Source organism: Passer domesticus, chromosome 9, assembly GCF_036417665.1.
Source record: "Passer domesticus isolate bPasDom1 chromosome 9, bPasDom1.hap1, whole genome shotgun sequence".
Classification (NCBI taxonomy): Eukaryota; Metazoa; Chordata; class Aves; order Passeriformes; family Passeridae; genus Passer; species Passer domesticus.
In genome coordinates, this window is record NC_087482.1 from 30,192,027 (window position 1) to 30,218,948 (window position 26,922).

The window sequence follows — 26,922 nt, forward strand, 5'->3', positions numbered from 1 at the left end:
TTTTTATCTGCTGTGTCATGGGCTTTGGCTATTAAAATGTAAGAAGAGAAGAGGGATGAAAGCAGAAGTAGGAGACATTATGTGGCAGCAACTGAAAATTATATAAAAAAAGATGTGTATAAAGCTCAATACACTTATCCTAGTGTCTACTTCTAATTTATGGAGGAACAATTGTACAAAATCTCCCATAGTTTGAGTTCTCCTTTCAGACTCTAGATACTAAAACAACTACTTACAAACTGTGCTGAATAATTTTTGAAGTCTTTGATGGGACTTGCAAAAGTATTATATTATTTCTTACATACTTAAGATCACTTTAAAATTGTTGCCTTTTCTTATAACAATCAAATTTTCAGATCTGAAGGTAGAATTTCAGAACTGCAGAAAGTTCTAGTGTACTCCATGTGACTCTCACATGATCCATTATTCTGCAGTTAGGGAGCCCCCATTAAATACAAGGAATCCAACAATTCTGATATTGATTCTCATGGATTTTGAATGCACAAAGGCAGGCAACAATTCCCCAGGGTACTAGAGATGTTCAAGGAGAGGAGCAGTGCTCTTACCACATACAGCTGTTTCCAGAGCACAGCCCATTCCTGCAGCGTTGCTGTGACTTCAGTCACCACAGAATCTTCAAGAGGAACAACTGTTTCATATTGCCTGTAGAAAAAGGGAGGGGAAATTAGAAAATGTACCCTGGAAAAGGTAGAAAAAGAAATGTGACAGCGCAGTAATTTGTAGAATTCCAGGACTTGAATTTGTTCAACATAAGGAGAATATCTTAAGGAGATCATTTTGTCTGTTGTAAAACTGAAGCAACTCCAGAATCATAGCTGCTGTTCCTCCACTACATTCCACAAGATTAAGTTTATGTGAAGCATCTCCTGGTTACCTGTTCAAAAGACATCCTTTCATCCTGATCAAGGTCAATTAAAAGTTTTCATTATTATAGCGTGCTAAATTAACTTGCCTGTGAAGTGGGGTCCTTCACAATTTGGGTCCCTTTCTTAAGCCAGTCCACCCCTTTTTCTCCCTTCAGTAATGTTAGCCCATATCAAAACTACTCAAAATACATTCTGTCTACCAACATGTTCTATCCAGAAAGCTTTTTCAACATTGCAGATGAAATCTGAGGGATCTGTCCTCTAATCAAAAGAATAAAACTTGTTCCTTTGTGGTAAAGATTTTCCAAAACCATTAAAGGAGAACCACAAGAGTGGATTGGACTGAAAGGGACTTCAAAGCTCATCTCATTCCATGCCCTGGCATGGGCAGGGACACCTTCCACTGTCCCAGGTTGCTCCAAACCCCACCCAACCTGGCCTTGAACCCTTCCAGGGATGGGGCAGCCCTCACCACACTGGGCAAACTACGCCAAGGTTTCACCACCCACAGCCTAAAATGTCTTCCTTAAATGTAAGCACATCATACCCTGATTCCTCCAGACTCTGCCAAAAGCCCTGTCCCCACCATCTCACAAGCCCCTTTTAGCTGCTGAAAGGTCACAAGCAATTCTGCCCAGTGTTCTCTCCCCTCCAGGCTGGCCAACCCCACCTCCCCCAGCCTGTCCTCACAGCAGGGCTGCTCCAGCCCTGGGGACAGTCCCTGTAAGTCTCCAGGGGTGTTTGGGGAGGGCAGGGACAGTGAGCAGTGGCTGTGTCGTGTTCACTACCTGCCAGCTTCAACACATGCTCTGTTATTTCACAAGTGCTTAAAATGGCACTTGAAATATATTCTGGAATAAAGCATTTTCAAACAAAACCTGAAATAACCATGCCCCTCTGGTTCAGAACTGCATTATATTGTTGTGTCAATTGCTGCATGAGGATTTGATACTTTTAAACAGTATATCAGCTTTCCTAGTAAGTACCTGAACTGGTTGCCCTTCACAAACTCTAAACTAACATCAAGGACTAATTAACTACACATCACAGGGAACTGCTCCTTCCCCTAAGGGGAGTACACATTAGGAGTGGTTATTCTATGCAATATACAGCATTTTATTACACCCTAAAATTAGGAAGCATCACTATTACAGCAGCCCTTACTGAGGCCCTTTGGGAATAAATCTACAATTCAAGACTACCAGAAGTCACCTGTTTTTCTGCAGGTAGTTCACTAAGTGCCATTTAATACATTTTATCTTCCACATTTAATTTGTTGCCTCAGGTCACTGTCTGAAACACTGCAATTATAAATCTCCCCACAGCAGCCTTTATCTGGAATATGCAAGTAAAAGCAGCAGTGAAAACACAAGGTATTGATTCCAGGAGTCTCAGTCAATCTCACAGGAAATGTTGCAGGTTCCAGAGCCCCCAGTGAGTAACTTCCCTGACATGACATTTCCACCAGTGTTATTCCCATTAACTGAAATAGACCCACTGCCAGCAACACATGAACACAAAGAGAAGGGCAGAAGTTTTCAGCAGTGCTCTTCAGTCACTCTTTGGGTGAGCTGGGGAGGGCTGGATCCTTTGGAAAACATTCAAGGTAACACAGCTATGACTGAAAATCTGTAGGTAAATGAGATGGGCTGTCTACTGACTGGTGTCTCCATAACAAATAGGAAAATCCAGGATTTTGCCAGTGAGAACAAGCAGAAATGGAAGAATATAAGTAGAGTTCTTTAAATGCATGTGTTTCAGATGATACCTCTAAAGTTACAATTTTATGAGCCAAAGCAAACAAGAGTAACCATCAGTCATCAGACCTGATTCTTGCTATACTAAAAACAAACAAACCACCCTCCCCAACCCTGTAAAATTACATTTAACTTTCAAGCCCTTATACACAGAAAAAAGATACAATGAACAAAAACATCTCTGTAAGTTGCAATAATTATTTCTTTGTTTCCCTTCTAGATAAAAAGCACTGTAGCTTCTTAAAAAGAAGGAAAAATACTCACCCTCTGTTACTGACAATTGCCTTTTTCAAATGAATATAATTTGCAGGAAATATTCCCTGCAAGAGAAAAAAATTCTGTCCGTTAAAAAAGTACATTTGCAGTTTTCAGCGTTGGCAACCCAGGCCACAATAAATAACTTCCAATATATCTACTAAGAACCCTCCAAACAACAATTGTGCCAAAGCTGCCAGTCAAAACTCTACATTCAGATTAGTAACAAGTGGCTGTTTTAGTCTGTCTTAGACCAGGACACCACACTGGACCAAACCTCCACCTGGGAAGGTCAGAAGAGTGGCTCTTCTGCAGTTTGCAGCACAGCACCTGCAGCTCCCAGAGCAGGCTGATGCTGGTTAGGAGTAACACAGACAGGCTTAAAAAGACAAATTAAACAAAAACTAAAAGCTCACCATCAAATTTGCACTGAAACCCCAAGGGCAGAAGTATTCTATTACTTGCCTACCCTGGAGCTGTCAGTTTTTCTCCCTTTCCAAGGCAAAGCTGTTCAAACCCACTTGGGACACCTCCAGTTTTTTGTCTTTTACTGTTCCCACGAGGGCTGGACTCCGACCTTGCCTGTGCCAGTGTGCTCTTGTGTGTTGAGACATGGGGAAAAGAGGCAATTTAATCCAACCTCTTCCCAGTGTTCCACATTCTCTGTAGAGCACATGGCCCTGAATCCTAACAGTCTGTCAGTTGTAAGAACAGCAACCTGCACTTCAGTGGGAAATACAGAAGCAGCACTGGAAATCTTTGGATTAAAAACCAGCTGACAGCCTCTGACAAAAATGTCAGCAATCAAGTGTGGACTTTCACTTTTTAGAGCTTTAAAACAATACAATTTTGAAATAAAGATTTCCGGGGGGGGGGGCAGGTTGAAAGGAATATTAAGTACATAAGATTCCAAATGCTAAGGAAAATTCCTTCTTGTTCATTGGCAAGACTCAAATTATAGAAGGAAAAAAAGCTGAATCTAAGAGGAATGGCTTCATCAGGAAAACAGTCAATGTGCTTGCTTTCAGCCACATGAAAATCCAGGAAGAAAAGAAATGCTATTTCACTTCCTTGTTTGGTTCACTTCTAGTTAATGCTGCTTATTTCTGGTATCTAAGAAACCAGGGAAGGTTTGAAGGGCTCTCCTATCAAAACTGAATATACACACAAAGCAGAAGTACCAACACACACAACGACTGCAGACATTTCATTAAAAGAGTATTATAGTCATGACAGTGTAATACAGGTAATTTTATATTCCATAATACATAGGTATTAGGTAAACATGAGGAATCAGGTACTCTTCTCTCTTTAAATGCAAGCAATGTTTAAACCAACAGGTAATAAAGTGAAGCTCAAATAGAAGCACCTATTAGCATGTTTGGACACAAACACTTAAAGAAACTTAGATGTCCTCACAAAAACAATCTTATCAGAACAGTCAAAAAAGTTCTCCAAGAGCAAAAACAATGGAAAAAAAAAGACAACTAAATCAAATGGTTAAACTGCAAAAAAATCAGAAACCACCCCCAAAAACTTACAAAATCCTTTTTCAACAAACTTTTTTCAAAGTTGTCTTAGATTAATAATTCAACTTATTAAATGTGTTCTTTAAAATGCTGCATTTAAGCAATGCAATATCACCCACCCATGCTTTTCTTAGGGGAGTAGGGTGGAGAGGATCAAACTGGATGAGATTTATAAATGTTGAAAAAATTCCATGTTACATGTCAGGAAGGTTTCTGATCCTTTGAGTGATTAATGAGTATCACTCAATTTAAAAAGAAATCCAATCCTCCCACAGGAAAAAAGTTAGAGAAGGAAAATGAAAAGTTTACTGGAATGTAACAGTATAATAGATATAATCTGCCATTAGATTAACAAATGTATTCATGCTTACCTTGACACTGGGCTTCTTAATGGAAACACCTCTGTACCAACCTGAAACCAGATAAAACACATCATAATTATTTGTAGCACTGCTGTCTTTACACAGAAGCAAACTGACTACAACTATGCAGTTACTGAGATCATCTAAAAAGCCAGCTGTGCCTCACAGAGGTGAAATTTTTAAAAGATTTTTTTTGTTAGGGTGTTTTATAAAAATTACTTTTATTTTGCTCTGCAATAATGACAAACCCTTAACAACCAGCAATGCTCTTGTTTCTTCACACCAGGAATAAAAGCAGATTAGCTAGTTCCCACCCTAACAATCCTTAGTCAGTGTGGCAAAGATTCATTCAGCACTCAGGGAAGAGTCTGCACTGAACTCTTCTTCCAGGCTGGCACATGAGTCTTGTTGCAGTGTTTATCTTGACAAAATCTCCAGACTTCAGAAACCTGTAAAAGCCATTATCATACATTTCTAATGCGCTTTAAACAAATAGAAATTCTTTGCATGTGTCTGGTCTTACGTATGTCTGAGTAGAGAACAGGCTTTAGGATCTAATTTACAACCCCATTATTATGCTGGTGTTCTCCATCAGAAAACAGCTCCAGACAGGACAATAAATGAGGAGTAAAACACAAAGCTGCTAAAGTTTCAAGTTAAACACAAGAACTCAGTTCCTGCTGCTTCCCACAGGTGACAGAGGTGTCACTGCAGGACTCAGCTGGGAACAAAGGGGCTGAAGACCTCCCCCAGCTGAGGAGTGGCAAAGCAGCACACTGGAGCTGGGCTGGAGCAGCCCCAGGCCTGCAGGGGGACAGTGGGTGCCTTTTTGGGGAGGGGGCCTGGCTCTCCCCAGCCACCCCCAAAACCTGGCCAGGCCCAAGCCAAGCTCAGCCCCCAGGGGTCATTAGAGCTGCAGGCAGTGCCAGCCAGGCACAGCCCTCACCTGCCAACAGCCAACACTTCCCTTCAGCTAAATCCACTGCCATAAAAAGTCCTCTCATCTGCCCACTGACTTCCTACTCACTGGCTTTTTCCCTCCCTTATTTTAAATTGCACTGGCAGAACCTGCCAGTAATTTGCTATGGAGAATAGAGAAGAACAGAACAAAGTAACTGGGTATTTTGTCTCTCAGAAAAACAACTTCAGATTTGGCTGAATTATAATAACAGTCTCACTGAGAGGATCAGATGTGGGGAAGAAGAAGGCCTTGAATTTGCTTTAAAGACAGCTTGATAGTCTTCAATTTTTATTTTGTTTTAAAAAGTGAATCTAAATCTACACGAAATAAAATAACTGATGAATTCAAGACAATTTCAAACCTTCAAACCTCAAAAAATTAAAATTTTTTCATTACACAAATTTCTCATGAAGATAGGACATAACACAAAGATTTGTTTTCCTATGAAATAATTGTTTATATTTTAAAAAGAAACTATTGTTGTTTTGAATTCATTTTAGCTAATCAAACTTCAGGGCAATCATATCAATATAAACATAAATGCACAAACAACACATACAGATACTTAACATGGGTGATTTCTAGAACTCACACAACTGTGCCCACACCTGCTTTTAAGCAACAGATGCTGCATATTTTTAAGGTCACAGAAAAAATAAATGCATTTATCCTATGATTCACTGTTACTAATATTAACTACAGTCTGTACCTCAGAAATAACCAGACATTTAAGCTCTAAGACAAACAGAATGACAAACTTCTTGGTAAAGGGGGAAAAAGTGATTTTATCCAAGTTTGTGAACAGACCTGTAAAAAAACCAAACCCAGTAAAGGGGGTGACCATTAATAATCTGGATCTGCAGAGTAATAAACAAAAACCTAGCTAATTTCCAAAGCTTTTGTTCATTCCAAAACAAATTTTCAAAATTTGCAAGCTCTGTGTTTACAGAGTTGTGAAAAGCAGGCAAGGAAGGACTCTGAGCCATCACCCAGCTCATCCAAGCCATGTCTCCAAATCTCTCCTCACATTTAGTCTGGTTTAAAGAGCAGCCAATCATTTATTATCAGGGCTGAACAACACTGCACTCCTTGTCTGTGGAAAATGGTCCCTACATCTGCAAAGCCTGGATTCCAAGGTATTTCTGCACCAAAATCCAAGGAAACTCAATTTCTGCCACTCCACACAGACCATTTGAAAGCAGTGGTGTGGCACAGGCAACATTTTAGAAGAAATTTCTTTTAGAGATCAACACTGGCTAGTAAAACTGCAGGTAACTTGTGAAATTGTGGTATAGTACTTGGAAATCTGGCATATTTATGTCAAGTGGAGATGGCAAATCCTCACTGGACAACCTATTTCAGTGGCTCAGACAACATACTTTCCTTTTACAACATGAACTTTCTTTGATTCTATTTAAATATTGGATTTTTTTTTCTTTTGGACATCATGGAAAATATTTTGTTGACTTCCCTCTTGTAGTATTTTTCATATATTTGAGAAGTTGTTAAATTTCCTTTAATCTTATAAATTGTGCTCTCCAGATCTTACTTTTTCTTTTCTTTTTATCTTTTTTAATGTAGTATAATTTTTTAAGTCACTCCTCTCTATATTGAGTTTCTTCAGCTCTGTGCAAGCAAGAGACAGTCAAGGAGCTCAGCAGAAGCTGAAAGCCCCACATTGTAAAATGCACAGCTCATTCTGTATCACAAAGTAAAAGCTATGGGAAAAGGTATAATTCTTTTTTTTAAAGGCACATTTAGAAAATTGCATCTGCATTACATTATTCCCTAAAATGAACTAAACCTGCATTCTGGAATTAGTCTTAAACACATTAATGTTGGTGTAGTCATTTATCTTAAAGAGCATTTGTTTTGGAGGATTTAATGACAATAGTCCTCAAAGTGAGGCAGGTGCTTCAGCTAATTGTGACCCCAACAAGCAGCCCTGGTTAGACACAGCACTGACCAAGAGCTTTGGGTGTCACTGCACTGCAAACAATAACTGCTAATATTTCAGAATTATGGCCTGCATTTAGTGACACGTGGTCTTCAGAAGGTACTGACTTCACAGAAATGGTGAAGATGGGATTTAAAATCAAGGAGAAAAACAGCTATAAAGTGACAAGAATTTAGTGAATAAATTAATGTGAAACAATGATCATGCCTGCAGTGAGGTTGGGCAGGGACACAGCTGAGATGGCTGAGCTGAATCAGCCAAAAGGGAATTCCACACCACATACAGCATTTGGTACAAGAAAACCAAGAATTAGTCTATCAGAAATGCCACTGGAAAACTGCCTGTACCTGTGGAAATCCAGTGGGGGAACTTAAAGCCACATTAGAGAACTGTTGGACAAAGACTGAAAACCCCTCTTTCCAAAGGTGTGTCACACTCAGGAGTCTCAGCAGTAGTGCAGCCCTAGTTAAGTTGCAAAAGGAGCTCTGGGGCAGTCCTGCACATCTCAACCTCTTCATTTCAGTGACTGGAAGAGCTACCAATGATTTTTTGAACTTTACTTGAAAGCGTGTTGAATGAAACAGGATATTCTTTCTAAAAGCCATCTCATAACCTTTTTCAGATTTCCACTTAATCCACAAGAGGTCTGTCACATGGAAACAGCTCACCCCTGCAGAGGACTCCGTAACAAAAAAGCAGAAGGATCCTAATTGAAAGATATTGATCTACTTTTCAGAAAAATAAAGATCAAGTATCAGTGTTAAGTAAAGAATCATGAGCTGCAGACTCATGGGAAGGAAAAAATAAGTTCTGCATATAATTTCTTGACAAACAAAATTCTGAAAATAAATAACGTAAGTATTTATGGTAAATCCTAAAGCTAAAATTTGTTCTTATATAAAGTACTGCTAGTAGAATCTACTACAGGAACTTTGTCCTACAAAAAATAAATGTACTTGGCAGTAATGTGAGTAACCCTCACACCTGGAGCAAAGCTGTCTTTTGCATATAAAGCCAATAAACAATTGCTTTTACCTTGTTACCTGCATGTAAGCTGCTCTGTAGAGCTGAAGGCACCCAAAGTGACCCAGGGCAGGGTCAGGAGCAGCGCTCAGCAAAAGCTGCCCAAAGCCCTGAGCCCTCTGTCCCTGCTGGCACCAGCCAGGGAGCAGCCTGGGGCCAGCAGAGCCACAGCAGCACGCTGACAATGCTGCAGGGCTGCATCACCACCTGGCCAAAAGGCAAAGAGAGATGGGATGTGTTTTACTGTGCCAGAGGGTTGCCAAGAAGCCACTCCTGGGCTCTGAAAGACAACTTTCAATAACTGGGCAAGATCTGCCACAGCAGAGGTGTGAGGCTGAGAGGCTTCGCTTCCATGGGCACATCCCGCAAAATACAAAGAGGGAAAAAGGAATGAAAAGGGGGGAAACCAACAGGAAAATGGGTATCTCACTGGAGACATCTTCCTCAGGCCAAACATCGGTTACTGGGAAGGAGTCACTTTGGCCCAGGCAGCCACAGGTGAGCTCCTGACTCAGTGGGAGGAAACCTGCAGGGCTCCCACAGCACTGACAGCCTGGAGTGGGACTCCTCCCTCATCTGCATGGCACAGCTTAGAAGCATGGCAAAGGCATCACTTCTCAAGCACGTTGAATTCATCAAGAATTTTTTTTAAAACCCTAATTGCAAGTTATATCTGCTGCTTAAGTGCTCCAAATACCAGAAATATTGGTAGACTTATTTTGACCATGCCATCACTGCTGGAATAACTTGAAATATATTTTATGCCTGTTTTAAGAGCACAATTATTAATGTACACACATGAAAACCATGTAGATAAATACTTGTGTGGATAGCAGAATTTGCATGGGTAAGATAATACTCTTTTAACTGGTGCTTCAGGCATCAGCTGGTGTTTCCATTCTTTAGTGAATATACAAAATTCTCAAGGTAATAATTACAGTTACTGAAGTTATAGCATTTTTAATCTAAAGAAAATTGCCCTCTAGCAATAAAAACAAATGGAGAAAACAGACATTTTAAATTTAGTCTGAATGCCACTAGTTACTGACAGCCACTGCCTGTGGCAGGGCAATGGCCATGTGACTCAAAAGGCAGAGTGTTCTTCAGAATGCACAGTCCAAATGTGCATTTCAAACAAGGAGTGTGCTCATACTTTGCCACTTGACAAAAGAAAACTCCATCTTTCAGCATTTCCAGTGCTACACTAATGCCCCTCCAGCTCCTCCAGGCACAGCAGAGAACTCCACTTGGTGTTTCAGGTCTCCCTCAGTGCCAAGATCATAGTGGAAGGGCTCAGAGAGGGGGAAAGCTGTGAATGACAAGCACAGGTCCGGGTGGTGCCTTGATGAACATTTCTAACCTTCAAATAAGACCAGTGGAGGATCTGAATGTCCTTTGTGAAAGCAGTGACTACAAAACCTCCCTGGTAACACTCGTGCTTTACAGATGGTGTGTGTGTGATGGAAACACAGGTGGAGCCTTTGGTAGCTGCAGAGGAAAGGCAGGTACCAAGTCCATGAGTGTTATTTACTGGAATAGTGGGCAGTTCCTTTGTCAGACCCAGGAATGGTTAAAAACCAGTGATTTAGGTATTTGTGGTCTAGTATGAAGGCACACAGAGAAGCAAGCATACTCCTCTGGGGGAAATCCACAAGTTCCAATTTCAAGCATGTGAACAAGATCCAAACTAAAAAAGACAACTCTATTTCATTTAAAAAATGCATAGACAACCACAATATTTTTTAACATATTATCAGTTGGTAGTTATATTTATATGTATTAAGCTTAGTGATAAATACATATATGTGGGTGTGTGTGTATGCACCTACATTTGTTTCTTTACTCAGGAAATATCTTTAAAACGTAGCTGCAGTGGTACCCAAAATCTTGAAATAGGAAATTCCCTCCTCTTTCATTCAATTGCTCTAAAAGCAGGGACTGCTTCTTACACCAATCAATACAGAAGAGCACTTGCTCTTTTATAATACAAATACAGTTATTCAGTAAGTTATTATGATTAAAAATAAGCACATTCAGAAGTACAGCTACTCTTTGAATCTTTGTCAGCCTTGAATTCTCCAGCGAGTCTCTGAAATCATAGTTCACATCACTAAAAGTTTTTGTGTATGTGAATCTTTTCAACCCAGACAGAAAAATCCCTGCTGCAGACAATTATGCATAAACTATTCAAGAAGTGAAGCTGAAACAGCAATGGATCTCCTGTGACTCTCACAGCAGTGACCCTTATTTTGTGTGGGTTAACATTATTTTATCCAGTCTGCCTACACAAAAGAATGCCCAGCAAAGAACACAGAAGTAGAGGACCCTGTTAAACAACCACTTAGACAAGAATGCTTAAAAAGCAACTGCTTTTTTTTCCCCTTTTAAGAGCCTGCTTTGCACATTTAGTGTGCTTTTTTGCATAATTCACACATGCAAGAGCTGCAGCACAGACAATCTGAATATTCAGATGAGTTTCATAGTGTGGAGTTCCAGATGCTATTATCAAAATTAATCTATCTTTCTATACACAAAGTCCATGGTAAAGGCACCTCAATTAAAATGACAGGATGGAGGGCTTAAAACACAAAACCAAAAAAAAATTCTGAACAAACAATCTTCCATCCAGGAAAACCCTGTCTGAGGACCTCCTTTCTCAGCAATTTGAAGTCTGGAATGAATTCTTTTGAGGAATCATCCTCAAAACTACCAGCAAAGGAAATATTCAAAGTCTAGTTATTTTAACCCTGTAAAGACAAGTTGGATTATCCACTTCCTTTTCATAAAAAAACCTGATCCTTGGAGATTGTGCTTTTATTTCCCAGTTTTGAACATTTCCCAGAAATGGTTGGAAAATACCATGACTGCTTTCAGCAACATACAGTGTTTAATTCCCTTAGATTTATCCCATCCTAAGCAAAGGGATACTTTTTTTCCTGAGCTTGCACCATGTTCTAATTTACAAGACCTGGTAGAATAATTACAATCTGCCCTCAGTGTGCAAGCCCAGCTTAGCCCATCACAGCACTTGTGGTTTTTAAAAAAACACGGGATTGTTTACAGCAAGATTCTTTGTGGGTAATTTTCTCCACTGCACTGCAAAGCTCTCATTCAACAGAATTTTTACAAACATACATTACTAGAAAAATTAGCATAGAGAAGGTGACTTTTTTGTGACAAGTTAAGTCAGTGGGAAAACAAACACCTGAGTGCAAAAAAAAGCATCAAGAGCAAATGACAGTTCTAGGCGTGAGAGAGGCAAAGCAGAGCTGCTGACAAGCATGCAGAAGGTCTGGGGAGCAACATTAACACTGGAGATGAAAAATTACTTTAAACTGAACAAACAGAAACCACATCTACAACTTTGTGGAATGTTAATTTGGAATTCAAATTTGTGGATCTGGGTTTTGAATTTGTTCAACATTCAGGAATAAGGTTACATTATTCCACCTCAGACTACAGTGAAACGTGTACTCTAACTGTATCTTGTCAACCTACTTCTCACCAGACACGTTTTACAACACTTGCTTGAACATTAGAATAAGAATAATTCTCCTTTTACATACAACTTCAATCACATTGGGAATAAAGCAGAGCATTAGGACATTCAATTTATTCACACACAGACATCTCCAGCCACGTAAGAACTATAAAATGTACAATGGCATTTTGCTTTCACATCAAGATAAATGTAAAAAAAATCTCCCATATAAACCCATATTTTTTACATTTTTTCTGATATTGTTAATCTATTTAATAACTAGTATTTTCCACCTGTTCAGATGTTTCTAAGTAATTAAACTGATACACTTAATAGACATGCATAACTGTCACACTGAGAAAATATAGTAAAAAAAAGATACTGATTCTATACATGATGAAAATTCAGTGTAAGACCCAGTTACAATACAACAATCAGGTCAGGGTTCAAGATTTTCTGGACAGATGGTTAACTTCAAACACACTGACCCCCTATCAGACTGGATTAGTGCCAAGAGCACTCAGCCTTTCCTACGGAAAGTGGGTCAGAGTAGGTTTTATTCAAGTGCTTTGATTTGATGCATCATGATTTCCAAAGAACTTATTAAAATCTGCTAGATTAAGATATTGGTATATTCCTACATAGAAAATGGGGTTCCTTCTTGGACATCACACTTACCTTCACATTTCTCCAGGATCTGGACAGTTTCACCTAGTTCCAGGACCAAGCCTTGCGGAACAGTTCCTCGGAAGCTGCATATCACTAGAGGGTGGGGAAAGAGAGAGAGAGACATATGAGGCTTGGATCTTTGTGTGAATTTTCTTCTAAGCATAGCCCTTAGCTCACTCCCTGCATAAAAATAGCTCTTACATAGCTGCCCAGAAAACCTGTCAGCCAACTTTCCTGATCAGGTGTGTTTATTCTGGCCCTTATCGGAAATTAAGCTCAACAACACCATAAAAGCTGAGCTTTTAAAAAGATTTTTAAATTAAGCAAGGTTTGTAATCACTTTAATCAGCAACCTCTGATTTATATTGCATACAAAGATTTCCTTGTCTCACAATTGCTACTCTACTCCACAACCCATCAATGGAACAGGCTGCCCAAATTGCAGAGATTAAAACAGGAAATCAACTCCAGCAATTACTTTTCTCCAAATTGAAACTATTTCAAATATCATCTGTGCATCTAATGGACTGCAAAAATCCTATAATACCATAGATGATGCATATGAAGGAATCCATAAGAATCTGTACTTTTCATAAGCACTATCTAACATGATAACACACCTTACTTTTCCAGCTATCTTTAATTGTCATTGACCAGGGAAAATAAGAATCCATCTTAATGTTTCAGAAAATATTAACACAATAAATAAAAATACTAAATGAAACTCGATTTTTAAAATAAGTTTTCAAAATTCACAGTGTATAAAGATATATTCTTCAGCTATATTTATCAAAATACAACAGGGACATGGGCATGGGTAGTTCCCTCAAACATGAGATGTCAGAGCACAGGGTGAATTGCAGGTCAGGCCCTACCTCCCCCAGGCACAGATTTAAGGCAAGCACTCCAGCACCTTGCTCCAGGTAAACACACACCAGGAGAGCTCCCCTGTAGTCACCTCCACACCTCCAGCGTGACAAGTGGAATTCCACGAGCTGAAACAGTGACCCCCAGTGGGCACCACCCTTTTCTCCAATTCAAGAGAACACTCACTCCCCTTGGAATGCAAACACTCCAGCTGGGGTCAAGGTGTTCCCATGTGATGGAGGCACATTTCACAGAATATTCTGAGTTGGAAGGATCACACCAGGATCACGGAGTCCAACTCAAGTGAATGGCCTATGGAGGGATCAAAGCCACAGCCCTGGAATTGCCAGCACCGTGCTCCAAGCAGCTGAGTCCAGCTCCTCCCATGCCAAAGCCATGAGTCCCTTCTGAGTGCACATGAAGCAGACAGGCTGAAGCCCAGGGGAAGAACACCATGGAACCCAAGACTCCCAGCTGCACCGTGTACCATGAGGTAGGAGGTCTCTTGAACCTCGAATTTCTAAGAAATAATGGGAAATGCAGAGACAAAACTTCCACCAAAACAAAACTGCATTTTAACCCTTTGCACACACTTCATAATGGGCAAGGGAAAGAAAGAACAAACTACACCCACCAAACAAACACCCAGATGAGGACAATACAAGAAAGAGGGAAAAAAAGATCTAAAGGGAACCAAATGGCATCAAATGCTTGCACTTCCACAGTGAGACTCAATGCAGGATTTAATCCCAAGAGTTAAGAACTCAGAATTTCATCAACAAACCTAAACTGCTCTCTCAGCTCTCATGGCCCAGCACAAGTCACCGGCAGTTAAATGAGGCTTTAAATTCTTGTTTACATCAGAGGCAGGAGAAACACAACAACTGGCTCCAGACTGGGATAATGCAGACAGCATAATCCCACAAAAACTAAGCTCATCAGCATTCTGCATCCATTCTTCACCCATGAAGAAATCATAAATATGGATTTCAACCAAAGAAAAACTACTTAAAGCCTCTCCCAAAGTACAGGAACATTGACAACTGAAATGATGAACTAGCAGGAGGTAATCAAACCTCCAATGGCTTTTCCTTCTTTTTTTTTTCCTTTTCTTTTTTGCCTCGTCAGTATTTTACATAGGTGGATCCTTTAAATACAGAAAATGTTTTCTCTTTTCTAATTTGCAATTTTACCAAATTAAGAACATACAAATTGATTTGCAAAATACCGTAAAGTCCTGTATTAAAATGTGATTTTTTTTAGTTCAAACCAACAAAACCACTAAAAAATTCATGTATGCCTCAAAAAGGGGAATTCCAAACAACTTGAGTATAAAGCTGCCTTTGAAAACACCAGAAAACAAAACTGAGAAGTGTTAATACAATAATTAGATATTAACTTATGAGAGTAATTTCAGACACACTATTAATTTTAAGAATTAATACAGCCATGGTAATATTAAAAGCCAGTTTCCAGACCATTTTCATCCATTCTGAACATGCCCATGAACATGGATCTCATGACAGAGACACCAGCCATGGGACATGGGGGTGTTAGTGGTTGTAGACAACAGAAAAGATAAATCATGGAGGAAAAACAACTCGGCTGGTCTTACTCAGCCGAGCCCACAAGAAACAGTAACTCTGAAAAGTATTATGGGATGCTAACATTGCATCAGGTGCTCTGAATTAACAAACAGCAGCTGACTTCCCATGACAATTATTTGCTCTGTTAAAGCCACTGAATCAAGGATGCAGCTGGGAAAGAAATGACCAGTCCTTTGGCCATCAAATATCTGCCTGTTAGGTAACAACACAGGAATACAAGCTGAAGGAAAGGTACCAGGAAAGGACACTACCGGGGCTTTTTTCAGATTGCTGATAGAAACTTTTTTTTTAAATATAGTCAGGAATGGTGACTTTAATAAATTTAGTCTTACAGGAAGTAATTCTAATAGATGTGTTAGTTTACAGATACAAAGGATTCCACTGGTCACACAAAGAACATCTGATACAAGGGCTCTGCAATATGTAACCGGTTCTTCAGAATTCAGAGCACTCTGTCCATAACATAAACAAAGCTCTTTTCTTAGGTCTACTTCACTCAAAAAAAAAAAAAAGGCAAAAATGACAAAACAGAAATTAACTGATTCCATCAGCTCTAGATACAATCTTGGTGATCATACTCAATTAGAAAATTAATTCTCATACAAAAGTAACGCTCTCCCTTCATTCTCAATAGAACAGTATGGAACGTAATTCCTTTTGTAATCATCAACAAATTATGTTATTCTCCTCTGTTTGACAATTTTTATAATCAATCCATAGGATTGGTGAATAGCAATATAGGTATCATCAAAACAGCGAAAGCCAAATCTCAAGAGTAAATGATTTTCCAGCCACACTAAATCAAAGTCAGGAAAAATTAAAGAATCCAAGTAAACTGACCCAATAGACCAGTGTCTTGCTAAACTGTGTAACGAGAACAAAATTTAACATTTCTGAAATAAAAAGGATGGTAAAAACAATGCCTGATTATGACAGAATCACAGAAATTTAAGGTTCTTTTATAGTCTGATTTATTATTCCAACAGTTACTTCCAAAAAAGTTATGGCTGTTACTCATTTGTTAAGCTAAAAATGCATTATACAAGACAATCTTATTTATAGAATCCCTTTTAGGTACATAGTTCTTAGCAGCATTATTTGAAAAATATGATTGCAAATATAAATGAGAAATACAGAGTAATTGAACTATTCTGAAGAAAACAGTTTACAGAGAGGACTTTGCCAACTGATTTCTTTCCACAGAGAAATTCCTTACCCAACATGATCACCTACAAACTGTCCATCAGTCTGTAAGCTTCCATCATTTCTTACAAGATCCATGTCCTTGGTCACCAGAACACACAAGTAACACATCATCAAAACAGGCACAAAGCAAAGCTTTTACCCACCAGTTTACAATCTGACTGATCCCTCTCGGACTCAGGACACACTGCTGAAACATTTAACATCCATTTTCAGATATGAAGCCCCTTGCCATCATTCAGCTCTATAAAGAGGTCATAGTTCCCCTCACAAATTCATTTCAGCCAGCAGTTAAAGCCAACATTTGCTAAAGAGGAAAGCTCTGAAAAAGCACCACATGCCATGTGATCCTGGAATTATCTCCAAGACTGAAGTCCCTTATCTGTAGTACTTAAACTGAACCAGAGCAAAGGAAATCCTTCCCTCTTCACCTCTGGAATTTATCAGTAAGAATGGCACAAACCAGCTCACACAGGCAGTGACTCTCACGCTGTACCAGAACATAGGAAGGAATTGTGGGGTACAACATATAAGAACAGATGGCTTTGGAATAATGGTTTCAAAAGTTAAGGATCCAGGAGTGACAGATTTTTCCTTGCCCATGGATATGCCCTGACACAGTATAATATAAACAGCTGCACTGCAAGTCACCAGTGGAAGAGAAACTGCATCAAAAGAAAAGCAGGACCTGTTGCGCCAATGCATCTTTGCACTCCTCTGATTCCTCCTGTGCTCCACCTAAAGCAGCTCCTTGCTATGTGAACAAAGATCCAATTGATACAATTCAGGAGGTTTCACAAACTATCTTCTCAAACAGCCCCTGTCAATGGCTCTTGAAGAAAATGCACTTGGCTGTGATAAAGTGGGAAGGTGTTTGCACAGATAAATAATCAAAGTGATGTGAAATAACAGAGCCATTTTCCTTGGTGAGGACAGATTGAGCAGCAAGCTCTGAAGGGATCTCTGTTGGAACCTTTCCTGTTTCAAGTATTCTTAAATAATCCACAAAAACTCATAGTGTAGAGAAGCCACAAAGTTTATAAGGCCACTCAGGCTGTTCAGAGTAATAAGGAGCTATAGATGGACCCCAGCTCCACAAGCAGAACTGGAGATGAGCAGTGTTCAGTTCACCACTGTGGCACTCCATGAGGGATGAACAATCCTCACCTCACACAAAAAATCATCATCTCCTCCCTTGCTAGTGCCACACTGAGTGGAACTCTGAAATGTCAGAGGTCTTACCATAAAACTCAGTGCTCAGCCACTGTCAGAGACCACCCCACGTCACAGAATATTGTCTTGGGGAAAAAGGGAAGACACCATTACCTACAGTACTGCATAAAATTCCCAATGAACCCCATGTGCCAGTTTTTCCCTTTGCCAAAAGGACTGAACAGCATAAGAACAGGTAGAAAGTAATGAGAGAAAACATAGCAAGGACTGAATAAGGACTTAAATGTGATTGATTGTTAACCAAGATGGAACTTCTGTACCAGGAAGGCTGAAAGGGTGGAGAGGGGATAACTGACACAAGGTGCACAGGGAACTGTTGCTATTCACTTCTTCCAGTTCAAAAAGCAGAGCAGTGTCAAATGAAGCAGCAGAGTTCAGAACTTAATCAAAGTATTTTTCCATACAGTGCACAAACTGTGAAAGTCCTCATGAGATACTGTGGGTGACAGAAATGAAAGAATCACTCAAGCTCCAAAGCCAGCAGGACAAATCTATGGATGTGGGGCTCTGCAAGGCCTGTCCCAGGAAGCAGCGGAGCCTGGGAAGCTCCACCCCGGCTGCAGCCACGGCCGGGCCAGGACACTGGGACCATCCAGGAGTCACCGCCCGAGCTTCTGCTGCCCCGTGCCAGTGACTGCCCCGGCACCTCGGCTGAGCACCAGGACGGCAAAGAGCAGAGCACAGCTCACAGAGAAACGCTGAGAGAGACTTCAGCTGTGTCACTGTTACTTTCTGCTGCCAGCCACAGAGGTGGTTTCATTTTTGCTGTGATATAATTTTAAATGTATCTGGCTCTTATAATCCTTTCCAGTTCAGGTTCCTGCGTCCCAACCTGCCCACCCAGTCTCATCCGGGCTGCAGTGCTGCCACTGATCATTTCTTCTCTCAAATGGATGCCAATGCCCTGATAACCACAGTAATAGAAATGTGTCACATTTGTCACATCAACAATGGGAAGGCCCAGGACACCAGGGAAACGTCAGAGAACTACCCAGCCCAACACATGCAGCTGCTCATCCCTTAAAACAGCATTTTTAATTAGCCTTTACTCAAAGTTATGCAATGAACTGACAGAGCTATATGCCTTCTCATGTACTTTCTTATTTTTTTAACCTATTTCTACATATTTCACAAAGACTACAAAAATATTTTGATCTTGCATAATGTTCTGTTTACACGACATAATATCAATTCAGCTCATGAGTAATTTGTTTATTTTCATAAAGGAACAGAGTCCCTTCCCTCCTCACTGTCCAAGATGTAACAATGAAAATTAGAAGAACTGATTTAAGTGAGGGCTGAGAAACAAAATCAGCTCAAGAGCTTTCCATGTTTACATTGTTCCTTTTTCCTTCTCCAAATCTAAACTATGTGTCTCCCAAACACAGCCCGACCATTAAAAGCCTGATCATTAAATCAGGCTTTTAAAAATGTTATGTATTTCCCAGGTTTTCACATCCACAACAGAAATTATTGCTACTGGAATAGATCCAATATGCTAAACCACATTGTGATTTTTCTTTAGCATAAGATGTTGGTAATGTCATGATTTAATGGACTCCATGAGTTAATTTTGGGGGAAAAATTGAAATTTCATGAATTTTCAACACATCTCCATTTACAAAAGGTAGATCTTCTTGGACTTCATGACAGTTTTTTCCAGTTCTAAACTCATTGTTAATATTATTATCTGCCTTATTAAAATTCTGGTACCTTGCAATGTTTTTAGATGGCACTTGCAGAACAAGTGTTTCAGGTTAAAGTATGTAATTTAATTTTTATAAAAATTTACTGAGTGTACTACACTCAGCTTGCAGTTATTCCAATGATGCACTGACCATCCCTCAGTAGATCTTCAACTAAACCCATTTCAGGAGGAATGGCAGGGATAACACATGGGAGAGGCATGGCTGCAGTTGTATTGCTCCATACCCCAAATACCTCAACAAGGTAAAATCTCACCCAGCAGACACTGACTTGTGTTCTGTGCTACAAACGTCAAAGTTCTCCAGTTCTCTGATGGTAATTTATGCCTTATAACACATAAGCATGTTTTAAACTCACACCTCTATCACACCAGCTAAGAATTTGGAGTATGTGTTTACTTAGGGTAAACACAAACACTGAAATTTCACAGTCCTTATACAGCATTTTGTATTCAACTACTACTCATTGGCACCACTTAACACAGAACACAAGTCAGTCCCTGAGCTTAAGATAGACTTAGATTGATTAGTATTAAAGATTGAATTAAATGCTAGATTAATATTAAATGATCTAATATTTAATATTTAAGAAAATAATCTAATTACTCCAAACTGATAAACTAATCTTATGATAAGCATGTATATTTCCCTAAAATATTTTTTCCAATTAATCCAGCTATTCAAAGTGTCTAGTATGGCACAATATAGGCTAGGTTTGAGAGCTGAACAAGATAAACTTTATTTTCTTCCCTAGAACACCCAGATGACAATAAAGGCTCCACGTAACCCAAGGGTCACCAGGTGAGACCAAAGATGGCCCTAAATCCAACACCTTTTCCCTAACAGCAGCTAAGGCAAGGAGGGGAATGAAGGGGATTAGAACAGGGCACGGATGTGGCTTCCTCCAACTTGAGGCATATGTGGACTGGGCCTTCCTAAGAGAAGATTTCTGTTTGTATTTATTTTATGTATGTATTTAGTAGCATTTTCTACACATTGTCTTCTATGGAGCCACCCAAATGTTGTGGAACCACAGCAACTTTTAACAGCCCCATCAGCCCAGAACTCCACACACTCTTCCTTCACACAGAAATGGGGGTTCACTTGTTTGGCTCCTGTGTCACCAACACTCCCAGGAATTGTATTAAATGAGTGAGCCAAAAATATTTATTCTTCCACTCCATAGTATTTGTGTTTTGAGAATTTTCTAAGCTACCTTTGCTTAATAATGTACTTTCCAAGAAGTAGATTTTTTGCATTTAGGGATGGCAGAGGGAACAGTCTCCCGGCTAGGGCAGGATGACTGGGCAGGAAAACCAGCCCTGACACAAATTATCCCCCAGAGGACAAGAGAGAGGCGAGATTTAGCTTTACCTTTCTGTGAGGCAACTGTGTTGCACAACCACGCCCACGGCAGCACCGAATTAATACCTCCCAAACCTCGCTGCACCTTCCAGCCTGAGCCCCTCTCAGAACCACAAACCTCTTCTCAGCAAAAAGGAGTAGTTCTTGAAGACAGAAAATTGTGGGTTTAATCATTTAAAATAACAAGATACAGTTGATGATGAAAAAATCCTTTCACATTTTTAGACCAAAATTAAAGGCCAATATGATTAATTTTTTCCTTTGTGGAACTGCTTGATTAAGCCTGGCAGCTTCATAGATTGCACAGTAAGAGTCTGATAATATTTGACAAGGGAGCAGAACCATGAGGAAATGAAACGAAAAACATTTCCATTTTATTCTACAAATACCTACAATAATGTTTTGACCCTGACAATACACCTTCCAAGTATTTAAATTATTAATTGTGGGTGAGGATTTCAATTATTTGCCAGAAATGAATCTGAGACTTGCAGATTTATTTGCAAGTCCAGGCCTCATTCAGAAAGTACGTTCACAAAGAATACAGGGAACAGACCCCAGGTCCAGCACTTCTAAAACATTCCTCTGTTTAAGCAAGATGACAACATGAATAATTTAGATATGGAAGAGAGGATATATCCAATTACACCTTAAAAACCCAAATAAAACATGAAGTTTTTGCAGAAGGGGCATTCCTTGCAGAGTGTACTGGTACACATGACACAGAACAGGGCTCTAATCCGATTGGAATTGCCGGGCACTAATGTAATACACACACACAAAAAAGATTATCAAAAGCTGATTAAAAGCCATCCAAACATTACAATCGAAGAGTACAGATTAAACAAAAGACATGATTTAGAAGAGGGCTAAATTTTTTTGACCTTATTAATGGTCTAGATGAACTTTTATGCCAAATCTCGATGAGGAAGATACTTCAGAACTGAAAGCAAGGCGTTACACTTTGGGTTCTGTGTATTGCCAAAATTACAGTACAATTAAGTGAAGGTATTTCAGGCTGCTCGGGGAGCAGTGGCAGTTGCTAGGCAGCATCTGCTCCTGTCAGAGATGCTTCTTTCTTTGTGCAGTACAGAACCTCAGCCAGGAATACTGCCACCAATGGATTATTCCAAGGCAGCTTACTGCCATCACATGGCATCTGCAAAGTGCTCACCCGCTGCCTAGCAACACCGCCTCTTTCTACTGAGTCATACCAGCACCAGGACAATATTCCTGCAAAAAAAGAAACAGATGCCTGCGAAGAAAGGTGATCATTCAGTAGCACAGCAAAGGATTGCAAGCATCCTTCCCCTGCCCTCCGAGATAAAAATAGAGATTGGGCTCAAAAATCATGAGCTGTTTAAAATAGTTTCGCACATCCCGGTGGCAGGAGGTGGGAGAGAAGTAACGGACCAAAACCCACAGTGCTGTCCACTGCCTCAGCTGTGTAGAGGAGCTGGGCTTGAGCTCCCAGCTTTGCAAGGATCTAGCCTGTTACTTCATCCTCTTCCTGTCACTCTATTCCATCAGTTCATTCACCCATACATCATTCCCTCTATGCAGAAAGCAAATGCAGCAGGCTTTTTATCCCTTTTAAAGAGAGGCAAAGACTGTTTCAGTTTCTGAAACCTTCTCCCTCTTTCCAATACCCAGCTGGCAAAGAGAGCACTGAGCACACTCTGCCCAGAGAGGTGAGGAGCTGCTCTGCACTGCTGCATTCCACAGGCTGCAAACGTGAGCCTGTTGAACACTTAGCTGTTCAACACCAGGAAAGAAAGTAAGAAACCAATCCAGTTTTGACTCTCCTGGATGGTGGAGACTGCACCACCTCTCCAGGCACCCTGCTCCAGGGCTTTCCCACATGCACTGTGGGAATCACTGTCCCTGACTGGAATTTGCCCCACGGCTCCTCCTTTCACCCTGCAGCTCTGAGAAGTGCCTGGCCCTGTGTCCTCTGTGCCTCCCCAGACAGCAGCTATCCATGAGCCAATCCTTTCCCATGCTCCACTTCCCAGGCTGTACCACCCTGGATCTTACAGACCCTTTTCCCTCCCGCTGTGTTCCCACCTCCTCACCTCACACCTTGTACTGCAAGGTGCAGCCCCAGAGCAACTAAAGGAGGAAAAGAGCATTTCCCTCACCATGCTGGTGCCCAGGAACACAGCCAGGGACGTGGCTGCCTGCAGGAGAACACCACTGGCTCATGTTCACACATGCAAAACCTCAGGGATCACCCCACAGCACCTTGCAGCCTGTCCCATTCTGCACAGGCTACAGTGTGAGACTTTCAGATCTCCTGTCTATCTGTTAAATAAGTTCTTAACACATTAAAGCTACCTGGGCATTCATGGTCAGTTTGCACATTTTCAATGAGCAGCAGTAAGGGAAGGATAGGGCAGATTTATAAAACTATATTTACCAGCATACACTCCTGCCTTTTAGCTGAAAACTCTATCAACAGAGCCAGCCTATACTGGCTGCCACACAGGAACTCTGCTGAAGACATTTATGAAGCCTGTCAATCCACCCATAAGAACTTTGACTTTTTTGGTTTGCAACTAAAATACAAAAAAGAAAAAACATCACCAGCATTTGACTGACAATTGAAAATGCTTTCTTTTCATAACTTTTAACTCTTGTAATCTTGACTGAAGCAAACATGCATTATTTAATGCTGTCAACATCATCTGAGATGTTGGACAAATCCTCCTTTTCTCTTTTTGTGTCCTCCACACAGGTTTATTTTATTATTATTGCTATTTATTTTGTTATTATTTGTTTTTATTTAATAAACTATTTCCCCCCCTGTTAAAAGGAGAATATGGTATTCTGCCAGAAATACAGTCACTCCAGAAGTGAGGGAGAAAAAGCCAAAACCAAATGAAACAAACCCAACAAGATCAGTAGCTGCAATATGGGGCCTTGCTGTGATGAAGAAAGAGAGAAGCCTATTTTCTACCTCCTCAGCCCCAGAGTCCAAAGAGAAGCTGTTTCTGCAAGACCAGTGTTTGAACCACCATCGTCCTTGGCATAAACCCCTTGGAACACAGAGAGTACCAAACACTTTTCTGTGAAAAAGAAAAACAAGTGGCCCCCTCCCCTCAGATCCGTGCACTGGGAAGGGCTGAACTGGAGCAGCAGGCAGGGGGATGGAGGCATGGAGGCACAGAGATCACCGTGCACTGCCAGGGGAGATTCCCAGCAGGCAGGTTTCCAGTGGATGCTCTGCACACACAGCAGGGCCAAGCACAGCAGTGCCAGGACCTTTCCAGGTCTCAGGACAGCTCCTCCCACTCTAGCAAGTCCCTGCTGGAGGAATGGCCTCACAGCACCCCCTTTAAAGAGGAAAAAGCATGGAGAGGATCCCCCTCATCTCCCATCACGCCAGGCTCACAGGTAGTGTCCAGCTCCATTCTGTACAGCAACAGCAGATGTCAGGGCAAGACTTTTTCACAAAAATATTGATCCAGCTCTAACAAGTCCAGCAGAACTACACTGTTGTATCTTTGGTTTATCAAAATTCAGGTCACCAATTATTCAGACCGCGAGCATTTAGAGAGAGAAACAAAACACAAAGATGCACCAAAGTTCAAACCACAGTTTTCAGTAACCCCTTTTTGCAGTAATTTGAATATGTTTGGATTACCTGTCCCTCTCTGGCCGAGAATGTCTCACCTGAGCCTCCACTTTCTGTCCATGTAACACAGCCACACACACAAAGCAGTGCCTGGCTGAAGTGGGCAGCTTTCTGCAGACCCTTCCACAGGCATTTTTCTCCACAAAGGAAAAGGTGGGTGAAACAGAAACATCTCCTCCTATCCCCCCACATCCAGACTCAGTTACTGGAAACAGGCATTGCTCCCCACAGGGAGCATCCAGCACTGAGATGTTCTCCCATGAAAGGCTCTCTGCTCCCTTCACCACTTGTTTGGGCCCCCACCCAGCACCCATCCCAGCAAGGCAGAGGACCATGTGCATGTCACCCAAACAGCCATGGATTGCTTGCAGCTTCCTTCTATTTAACAGTTCTGGGTTTCTCTGACATGAATTCAAGGGTTCCTTTATCAGGTTCAGAAGACTAAAAGGGCAGGTACCCATAAACAACTTGCTCATAAACATTTTGAGAGGGAAGAAGGGCCCTGCTGCTCAAAAACACAACCACAAGAGGTTTCCAGAACAGTGAGGCACCTGCCAAAGCACTCTGTGCTACACTCTGGCACCTTGGGTAGCTCAGGGACTTACATTCAACAGAAAGAAAATAAAATAATTCACCACTCCATCAACTGCCTACTGCCAACACTAAAAGCATTTAGTGCCCAAGCTTCCTTGCACTGAAATAAAAATAAAGGTTTGTCTAGATGTTTCAGAGAACAGCAGCTTACCTCTGAAAGCACAAAGGCCTGCTTTTAATCACCAAGAGTTAGCTGGCACCACTTGTCATAAGCTTTTCTTAAGGCTTAATATCCAGAAAGACTCAAGAAAAGAAAAAGTAGTTAAAAGCTGAAAAGGGATGCAGGGAAGTCTTATCCTTGGAATAAGTAATCACCTCACAACTCACTGGAAAGCACTCAGTCTGCTCAAAGCCTCAGCTCCCTGCCTTCAAATATATTCCCTAAGTTTGGACTAAGGACTTATTGTTTGGACAAACACTAAAACATGTCTAAGAGGAAGGAATTATGGCCAAAAAAACTTTAGACATGCTTTCAGGATCTCAGAAAACCTCACAGACTTCATTTTGACATGGAAAAACTTGAACAGAGACTTGATTTTAACATCAGGCACTTGAGTGAGATATTTTGTATTTATTTGCCCTGAGGTTCAGTGAGCAGACAGATTTTTGAAGCAGAACAAAGTGAGAAACGTTGTGAGATAAAGGTTGATTCATAACTTAAAAACAATCAGTGGAAAGACCACTGTCAATCACAGTGGTCTTTCCATTGATGGTTTTTACACCATTGATTTCCATTGATTGTTTTTTTTGACCACACACCAACTGATTTTGGACCAAGATCCCATGGTATGCTTCCTTTGGCCTCTTGGTAAGTGCATAGCACAGCTGAGAGAAGAACACAACAAACTTAATAACCACACAAATTAAAAAAAAAATTCTCTGGAGAAGGAGGGAAAAGTTGCATCAGTCTCTTCAAGAGCTAAATAATTTTCCACAGACTTCCTGTTCTTTGGTGTTTTCACACCCACATCTGAAAAGTGCTCCTATTTCTCAAGAGAACAAATCTATGGAATACATATGGCCACCAATAACACCAGTTGTTGGTCCCATCAGGCAGTTACAGCTCTGCTCTATGAGAGCCATTTCCAAATAACTATTTAATGTGTTAATCATAAAAGCTTGTCTGTCCACATGCCACTGTGCATATGAACATAGAAAACTTCCTCATTCCCAATTATCCCCCTCTTGTGGGTTTTGAAATGCCAGCAAATACATGGTAGAGAATTTTATAATTACAAATTCTGGTAATAGTTCTTACACGTTTCCCTGATGTCTGCATTGGAGTCTGACTTGTTTTGCAGCAGAATTGCTGCCAAAAAGGCTTTGCAAGGGTAGTGGGGCTCAAGTCCAGCTGAGCTATGCCATTGACTGTGCCCTAAGGAAGTTCCTTTCAGAGGACCAATAAAAAGTCATCCTTCCTCTATTCCCACATAGAGCTGCAAACCACAACCTGCACCATCACCCCATGCTCACACACAAACTTTCTATCCCTGAAGTGGTTCAAAAGAGAAATTATTTTAAATTTCCTCACTAATTTCACTCTGAACTCTTAAACAATGACTTCAAACCCAAAGCACACAAGAAACACTTGATAGAACCTGATTAACCTTTTTTTTCAGCAAGTCAGAAGCTTTTAATCTGCATTACTATGCACAGAAATTCCAGTTTCAAGTTCTTCCCCACCCAGCCCTGCTTCCATTAAACTTGCAGGAAAAGTTGTCCAAGTTTGGCAACTCACATCATCAAACATGTCTTGTTACTGGGATGTATTGCTAGGTGAGGACAGAAAGCCTGAACACCAAAATATTTCCACCTTTAGAAAATCATTC

The 26,922-nt window shown here is 40.6% G+C and overlaps 1 protein-coding gene across 9 annotated transcripts in view; it reads right to left on the bottom strand.

Annotated features, from left to right (window-relative positions):
• The window catches only part of DOCK3 (dedicator of cytokinesis 3), a 184,742-nt gene that overhangs the window by 152,207 nt on the left and 5,613 nt on the right, over positions 1-26,922 (bottom strand). For all 9 annotated transcript variants that reach the window (XM_064432344.1, XM_064432350.1, XM_064432343.1 and 6 more), the window contains exons 2-5: positions 12,891-12,974; positions 4,800-4,840; positions 2,909-2,964; positions 567-663 (exon numbers count right to left, since the gene is read on the bottom strand). In XM_064432344.1, the coding sequence (XP_064288414.1) occupies positions 567-663; positions 2,909-2,964; positions 4,800-4,840; positions 12,891-12,974 (278 nt within the window). The remainder of the gene's footprint in view (positions 1-566; positions 664-2,908; positions 2,965-4,799; positions 4,841-12,890; positions 12,975-26,922) is intronic.